Source organism: Frankliniella occidentalis, unplaced genomic scaffold (assembly GCF_000697945.3).
Source record: "Frankliniella occidentalis isolate FOCC.00 unplaced genomic scaffold, Focc_3.1 Scaffold89, whole genome shotgun sequence".
NCBI lineage: Eukaryota > Metazoa > Arthropoda > Insecta > Thysanoptera > Thripidae > Frankliniella > Frankliniella occidentalis.
The window spans coordinates 209,401-218,248 of NW_026267218.1; the positions used below are offsets into that span (position 1 = coordinate 209,401).

Here is an 8,848-nt window from a genome sequence, read left to right on the forward strand (position 1 = left end):
CGCCTGTGTGGGTTCGAAGATGTTTTTTCAGATCTCCAGATTGTTGAAACTTCTTTTGGCATACGGTGCACTCAAACGGCCTCTCGCCTGTGTGGATGCGAAGGTGCGCCTTTACACTGTCAGGTCGATCAAACTTCTTTTGGCACACGGTGCACTCGAAAGGTTTCTCGCCTGTGTGGGTTCGAAGATGTTTTCTCAGATCTCCAGATTGTTGAAACTTCTTTTGGCATACGGTGCACTCAAACGGCCTCTCGCCTGTGTGGGTGCGAAGGTGTACCTTTAAACCGTTAGGTCGATCAAACTTCTTTTGGCACACGGTGCACTCGAAAGGTTTCTCGCCTGTGTGGGTTCGAAGATGTTTTTTCAGATCTCCAGATTGTTGAAACTTCTTTTGGCACACGGTGCACTCGAACGGCTTTTCCTCGGTGTGCACCCGCATGTGGACGGTGAGTTTGCTTGAGGATGGACAACTCTTCCCGCAAACATCACATCTTAGTGACATCTTGCTGCTACGGCGGACGTAGACGTATTGGATGGGAACCTCTGAAAAGAAAAGAGAAAGGAATCTTCTTTACTGTTCACAGTGTTGGTCATCAACTAATTACAATGTGGTTCAATAACATTTTTGTGAAAGAGGCTTCGAAAATGTTGCCCAGGTAGTTGGGGGGTCGACTACCGCTATTTACTCAAACTTGCGCTAAATGGGAACAGTAACCACTAACTTTTTCCGGCACACGCGTACGAACGGAAACCTATTGGAATGTGTAACGAGACTTTTATTTCGAACACGGTTAAAACAATATCTCATTTTTTGAGGGAAAAGGGGACATTCTGAGGATTTCCCCTGTTTTGACGAAAACTCCTCAGATTTCAAGGAAATCTCCTCAAAACATGTGGGATTTTTCCTAATTTTTTGAGAAGATACCTCAAAATCTGAGGTGAGATTGGAGGACTCTTCCTCAAACGTGAAAGTTCCTCAAAGTTGTCCCTTTTTCACGTCACATTTACCAAGAATTAATTTAGAAACAAAAACAAACACCTCAGTAAGACATCAACGGGACCAACTAACTCTGTCTTCAAGTTTATTGAGGCCGCATAGGACCGGCGAATCAAGATTCCTCGCACGCACGATATTGCTTATCGCAGGAACTGTAACAGCTAAACCAAGCGTACCGGGTGCGGCCTGCATCGGCAGCTCTACGCCTCCGTTATTAGTACGGAGTGAAACTTCTAATCAAAACGATACCCCGGCCTGCCTCCCGCCCGCCCGCCCGCCTTCAATCCCGATCGAGCTGTCAGTGGCTTATCCACCTTCCCCTCCTCCGCCTGTCGGGGCGCGGTGCAGCGGGGCCCGAGTCTGATCGGACAGGAATCAGGAATTCCTTACGTATGCGTCTTGGCGTGGGGCGGGGCGGGGCGTGGGTATCAGACAGCGGCCGCCGGCAATATGGAGCCGCTGGGTGGACAGACAGCCGCACACAGAACGAATCCTCTGGCGGATCACCCCGACTCATACATTTTTATGTTTTAGAAGAGGACAAATTAACTGCTGCCGATTAAAAAGATGTCCAAAGCAAAAGATCTTATTTGACAACAGTCAAAGCTGTGAGATCAGATCACGCAAATCAACACGCAGACATGGATTTCCAAATTACAAAGAACTTGCATGGGCGGGGGCGGGACTATATCTGTTGCCACGCGCCAGGTCAGTCCCAGGAGACTACAATACTGCAAGGCGAGCTTCAGCACCTCGATGAGGTCACGGGACCCTAGTACAGTCAGGGACTTCCCTACAGCCCCAAGTGGAGCTGGGTGTAAACCACACACACAAACACACACACACACACACACACACACACATTGTTTCGGTCCCGATTTCATTAAGGAGGTACAGCACTCACTGAGTTGCTGGCAACTCATATCACCTCCGCGAGTGTGTGTGTGTGTGTGTGTGTGCGCGCGCGCGCTTGTGCCCCCGCAACTCTCGCTCGCTCTCTGTCTCTCTCTGCACCGCAGCAATCTCTCCCACAGTCTCCGTCACACACACACATGCACACACACACACACTTCCCCGTCCGCCCGAACTTTTGTAAAAACCGCAAACAAACACGGCGTTGGGTTGAGCTCTGCTCGTGCGGGCTTGCTCCCGGGGCCGCTGCGTTGACTTCAAGTGGCACGGTATATATCTTCCCCAACAATTCGCACCAATGTTTCGGTCCGGACCCGCTACCCTGCCAAATTAATTGTTTCTCTCTCTCTCTCTCTCTCTCTCTCTCTCTCTCTCAGCAGGGGCGAGCAGAGCGACCAGAGAGAGGAAGAGGAAACTGGCAGTGGCATCCCCGCTCGGCAGCCCTGGCGGCAGCCCGCACGAGTCGAGCAGACAAGCGAGCGACTTCCGACCTCCTTCTCCTTCTCCTCCCCCGCCTCCACCTCCTTGCACTTTTGGACGCGGCTGTACTCTCACGAGTGTGCGAATCGCAACAGAACATCTGCGCGTAATTACACATCCCACGTACGCACGCTGCAACATACGACGCTGCATCGAAGAGCACCGCCCCTCTCATAACCCAACCTGTCCGTCGACCACATCGTGAGTGAATCAGCCTGATACTGGGAGATCTTTAGAGGACGTGATCTTGAGAAATAATAATAAAAAATAAAAGAAAAAGAAAACCTGCAACAACGCTACGGACAGTAATTTCACCACAGCCCACATTTCATCTAGAAAAAAAGTAAACCCCTGCAGATAACAAACTACAAAAAAAAAAGTATGATCATTATTTTTTTTGCGAGAAAAAAAACAATTGTTAGCAGTGTATGTGTTTGGAGCACATTGAGAGGGTAGCAGGCAGCCTGTGCGGAGATCTTTCATACAGCGCCGATTAGAAACCTCATGAAAGGGCTGTGACCGCGGCAGCGCCGGGCAGGGCCGGGGGGGATGGTCTAAAACCCGTCCGTTTGAGGTCGGTTGATTCCAGGTAATGAACACAGAAGTAGCTGCCGATCCTTTTGCGCGGCAGACGGCGCCGTCATACGGGAAAAGCCACAGACAAATCTCGCACTAATGAAGATTCGACGTCTCGCTCTCTCGCTCCGCATGTACGCCCCGCGAGCCAAACGCGTCCCTCCTTCTCTTTTCATCATTCCGCTCAATGTATAAAGCGAACCCCACGGCGACCGCAGCCTCAACGTGTGTGTGTGTGTATGTGTGTGTGAAGGTGTGTGAGGGTGTGTGTGAAGGTGTGTGAGGGTGTGTGTGTGTTTGTGTGAAGGTGTGTGTATGTGTAGGAGTGCGTGTAGGTGTGTGTGCGCGATTTTGGAAGGGATGGGGAAAGAGAGAGGACGACGACGGAGGAGGAGACGGGCCGAGGCTCAGGAGAAAACCGCGCACAAACTACGAGGGCAGCCCGTCAAACCCCGCCCCCCTGTAGGCACCGGGGCCTGGCCTCCGCCTGGCCCCCTCCGCCTGAGCGCACCGTATCGGAATGGCCGTCCAATCGGGGCGCCGAGTGTATCGAGGCGTGGCGCGGCGTGGCGGGCCCCCAGGGCCCCCCTAGAGTCCTATATGTGGGAGAGACCCGCGAATGGATACAAAATGGTGGCGCGCGGAGCCCCGTCCTCCCTCTCCCCGCAGCCCCCTCGCCCTGCTCCGGCTCGCCCCCCGCCGCCCCCACCACCTGCCCCCCGCCAGCAGCGGTGCATCCTCGTGCGCTCTGCTCATGCGCGGCTGGCGGGCGGCCCGGTGCTCGGATCTTTTGACGCTCATAATTCCCAAACCGTTCAAATTAGTTAGGGAGTGTAAGCGAGCCGATTTATGTACAAATTTTAAGCTTTCTACACATGGTATTACTTTTTCGACACGATCCCCACAGCCCGAGAACGAGCAAAGCAGCTAACCCCACGGGACCGAGAGCCGCCTGCTCGTGTCGTCTGCTCGAGCAACGGCGAAACAGTGCTGCCAACGTGAAACTTAAAAGTTAACTATAAAATGATTATTTTAGAATTGCTCTCGTGATTTGGTTAATCCTCATACATACCATACTGCTTTCTCACAAAATTACCTATATTAAAGTTCCAAGTGTCAGCGTGTTATACCCAAATAATTGTATGAGTTAATTTTTACGGGTTGCAATTTTTGGATACAAAATGGCGGATTAGCTACCCACGTGACCCCTCTCAGCCAATCAGAGCTAGCGCCTCCGTTCGCGGGTCTCTCCCCAATATAGGACTCTAGGCCCCCCCGACCGGCGGGAGGGGGGGCGATCGGGCCGATCCAATCGGCAGCGCCCGTGACAGGCACCGCCCCCCGCCAGCGGAGCACTGGGGCCAGGCCAAGCATTCCAGACGCGTCGGGCGCATCAGGTCGACGGCGGAATCTCCTATACACTAGAAATCTTAGAGCGAGGATTTCTTCATGCTCTCTGAGCAAGAATTTTCCCCGAATTTCCTCGCTCTCTGGAGAGCAAGGTTTGATTACCTCGCTAGATTAGAGCAATAGATTAAGGAATGACACTCTATTTGAGTGATGATTGGGAAACCTCGCTCTTTTCGAGTGAAGACTTCTAAAGTTAATTTCTTTTGATTCGATTGAGATTTAAGTTAAGAATCATTCCCAATAAGAGCGAGGTTTCTAAATCATCACTTAAATGGAGCAAGGAGAAAAAATCTCACTCTTTCTAGGTCAGAGTTCTCACTTAGTATTTGCAGTGTAATAGAAACTGTTCACCGTGTGTCTCGTTTGACGGGCAGGCGACAGGTTGGTCGCCGGGACCACGGCCCCGATGCACTTTACAAGTGGACTGTACCGCCACGCACGCACGCGGGCGGGTTGCCCACCCGCACGGCGCCGTGGCCAGAGACGGCAGCAGGCCGTTCGAGGCCGTACAGTCTCAAGCAACGAACATCATGGACGAGGCGAATCATCCACCTCCTGGAGGACACTCGCACCCACACAACAAATGATTTGCCCTTTGCATAGGTTACGTACCGATATATCTATGGCGAAGAGATGAGAAGGATAGAGATGGTGCCAGGAGTCGTCACACACCGGGAGTGGGCTGCAAGCAAAGAGACGAGCAGGAGTGAGACAGGGCAACACGATGCGACAGGCAAGGTAAAGGAAAAACACTACAATTCAAGTTATAGTTTAAACTTCAAAGAGGGTTGAGACGTTCGAAAGTTTACTGAGAAGGGAAAAAAGTCCTAATTTGCGTTATCATGATTTTGAGTGTTTGACCCTCGCTCCATTGTGCAGAGGTACGACAGACGCCCCCCCCCCTCCCCTTTTGCCCTCTCTCTTCCTCAAAACGGAAACTTGTGCGCGTGAAATACTAGTGCGGGCGCGTCTTTAACGACTTCTGGATTAAGTACGTGGAATTGCCGGAAAGTCAGTTTTCCGCCACTATTTCAACCCGTCCGCCCGCCGGCCCCCACTCCCCCACCAGGGGCAGGTGGCGGCGGGGCGGGGCGCGCCGTACTTCGCCCTTTCATCACCTCCTTAGCGCGGCCTATTGCTGACAGTTCCACCGCTCGTGCACATTGCCACGGCACAAAACTTCCCGACCCAACACAGACCCTCCCCCCCCCACCTTTAGACCCTCCTACCTTCCGCTCGTTTTGGCCCGTCCCCTAAAAGCATTATAATTTTTGTCCTCAAATTAATCACAGTTTCTTCCGCTAACCCCTTCACCAGACCCCGCCATCGTCACACTCCTAACCTCCCGCGCCTATTCGCCGCGGCCCCGCTGCCTGTTCTATGGAGAATGCTTTCGGGAATAAGACACAATAACGCCAGCCGAGCCACACATTTATTAGATTAGTGCCGATTTAAAGCGAGTAATGCGGCCTGCATTCAAACACACATTGTGTCCCGACAGTCGGTTCACCAGTTGTGTCTCGCGCCCCGCGTGTGTGGTGCAACTGACACGCGTTCCCCAGCAGGGGAAGACGCCGCTGACGGTGACTGCAGCACTCATAGCTACAAATTAGAAAAGTTTTCCTTGCCAAACACAAAATGCGCTCACACATACACACACACATCCACACACACACATAGTCCGTCACCATCGCGGCGTCGCGAGAGGCATATCGTAGTGGTGCTGCAGCGTGCGCGCGGCCAGGTGAAGGAGGAAGAGGGAGAGGAAGAGAGGGGGAGAGAGGCGGCGCAGTGGGGGCAAAGTTCATCGAAGTGGCATGCAAACGAGGCAGCCTGCCTGCTTGCTCGGCTTTCGGGATGTGCGAAACAACCCAGCCAGGCGTGTAGACTGCTGCAGCTGCTTGCGCGCCGCGCGCAAATGCTTCCCGCCATTATATATTTTTTTCCCGCCTCTTTCGCCCTCATCCCCTTATAGCAGCTCGGCCCCGTGTCCCCGGCTCACACCTCCAGAACGCCCCCTCCCTCTCTTGCCCCTCCGGCCGGCGCGAGCCGAGCGGCGCCACAAATGAAAACGAATGCGTATCTTAATTACACACGCCGGTGATATTAACTGGCCTGGGAACACGATTAGCAGCTAAGCTAGCCGGACCGCAGCCAGCCAGCGGCTGCCGCGTCCCACACCGCCCCGCCTCCAGCGCATCATCCTTCCTTACTGGTTGCACTATGGAGGTTGATCCGCGCAGCGTCTTCAGCGACGACAGCCTCTGCTCGCATCGCAGATCACGACGGATTCATAAATGAAGAAAATCGAGCACCGTAAAAAACAAAAGAACAACCAGTGGTGCAAATGTGTGGGGCTCTTTGCCGGGGGAAGCTAAATGCCCGAGCAGAGCACGGCAAAGTGATGTGATCCCGAAACAAACCGCAAAGCGAGCAAAAGGCGCGCAACCAGACCAAGGCGAAAGGGGGAGAAACACAAGTGAGCAGCCAAAGACGCACACGTTCCCCCCAGCTCCCCTATCAGATCAGTGGGCCGGAAGGGCTGGAGACTGAGCGCCGCACCGCTACACCGATAATGTATATTTAATGTCGAACGAGCAATTCGATTCCTTCCCCCTCGGATCGCATGGCAAACAGCAGCGTCGGGGCGGGCGCGGGGCCGCTGAGCGAGATGTCAAGGCGCCGCGCCACGCCGCACAAAGGAAACACATGTTAAGAGTGTTGCCCTCCCCCGCCGCGCCCCGCCACGCCGCTATCGCGGTTTGTTGGTTTTTTCGCGTGGGGCTTAGACGTCAATCCCAGTCGGGGGCGGCAAAAGAGCAAGGGCGCCTGATCGGAGCTGACAAGAGGGAGGAGGAGGAGGAGGACGGAGGGAGGGGTCTCCTTCTCTCCTCGCGAACGCCGGGTGACAGCGACTCGCGGCTGTGCTCCCAGCCGTCTCCGACAAAAAGGCGCGTGAACGGGACAGACAGCGAGGCCCGGGCCGCCGCGTCGATCCTCCGGCCGCAGTGTCCGCGCGGCGTGCGTGGCCGAGGGGTGGCCTACCCGCCCGGCGGCGCGCCCACCGCCAGGTTGACCTTGTCAGGAGGACAAGTTCAAGTTAAAGTAAAGGGTTCAGCAGACGTTCCGAGGTTCACATGATGGTTAAGGTCACACACTCACACATACGCGCCCACTTATTTTTCCGTTGTTTTGTTTCAAGACGCGCGCCTGCGAGCGAAAACCTTTTACAAGCCCCTCCCGCCCTCCTCGTCGCAACAGCAATACGATTTATGGACATAAACAGTCGATAAATAACGTTGCGAGCAGAGAGAGAGAGAGAGAGAGAGAGAACACGGGAAATAAAGAGATGAGCCACTACACCACGGGGAGGGGGTGTCTGCACCCGCGCGAGTGCGTACGTGCGGAACCAAACGCAAACACCGACGACGGGATTTCTTTCTCCAAACCTACTACGTACATCAGAGTAAGATATAATAAAGGTTTTATCAGAACGACTAGAAGTAGGCAAGTCCAGCCAAATTGGCCGAGCCCGACCTTTGAAAATTTTACGCAGACAGAATCAGGGCAGGTTGAGCCGGTCATGTTATGTCACCTGCAATATATTGGCACGTTGACTGTAAGCTTTTTCGCTAGTCTTAGCTCGTGATGCGAGTCGCTCGCCGGGGTGGTAATAATTTCGTCGCATCGGCACCCCCTTCCCGACATCACCCCCACCCTCTCCTGCACCTCGCACTCCACATCCCCTCGACATACAATAATAACAGTAGCAGTAATAATACTGCTTCGAAGGAGATTTGAAGGCAGCGGGTCTTTAATCATTTCTTTTCCATTTCTTCCCAGGAATCGATCATTATTACTACGTCCTGTACTTTGGGGTCGGGGCTGCCACACTCCGGGGAGTGAGGGTGAGGAGAAGGACGGCGGTGAGCGAGGCGCCGGGGACGAAAGGGAGACATAAGGAGACGTAAGGACATGTTGGTATCAAAGAAGACGACAAACGTATGCAAGGAGCCCGTTGGGCTGCCTACCTTCACGGCGCGTGAAGACGCCCCTCCCCCCCCCCCCCCCCCCCTCGCCTTCTTGTAGACGCTCGCGATACAGATCACAGCGGATCCGTGGAACTCACCCCCACACCTCTCCCTCCCGAACAACACCAAACAACAAGAACACCACCACCACGGCACCAAGGGCGCCGGCATCACGGCATCCACCGCCACCACACCACCGCTTCGTGGCAGGAAAAGAAATATCAGAGGAATCAAAGCACCATTTGGGTCGGCTGATATTTTCCGGGGGAGCGTGATACTGTGTATATCGCTCGGGCCCGCCGCCAGGCAGACGGCGCCGGTTGAGTTGTTCGGTTGGGAAAGACGGGGGAGGGGTGGGAAAAAAAAGAAAGGAGGGTTACGAAAAGGTGTGTTCGGACACGCAACTTAAAGATTAGCCCGATCGGGTCGAACCGCCATGGAG

The 8,848-nt window shown here is 54.0% G+C and overlaps 1 protein-coding gene across 11 annotated transcripts in view; it reads right to left on the reverse strand.

The window, feature by feature from the left end:
* The window catches only part of LOC113204439 (zinc finger protein 180-like), a 118,308-nt gene that overhangs the window by 97,526 nt on the left and 11,934 nt on the right, over positions 1–8,848 (reverse strand). For 6 of the 11 annotated variants that reach the window (XM_052269337.1, XM_052269336.1, XM_052269332.1 and 3 more), the window contains exons 2-3: positions 4,988–5,057; positions 4–543 (exon numbers count right to left, since the gene is read on the reverse strand). In XM_052269337.1, coding sequence (XP_052125297.1) covers positions 4–502 — 499 coding nt within the window. In that variant the 5' untranslated portion in view covers positions 503–543; positions 4,988–5,057. The remainder of the gene's footprint in view (positions 1–3; positions 544–4,987; positions 5,058–8,848) is intronic. The other 5 variants (XM_052269329.1, XM_052269328.1, XM_052269330.1 and 2 more) reach the window with 3 other exon arrangements.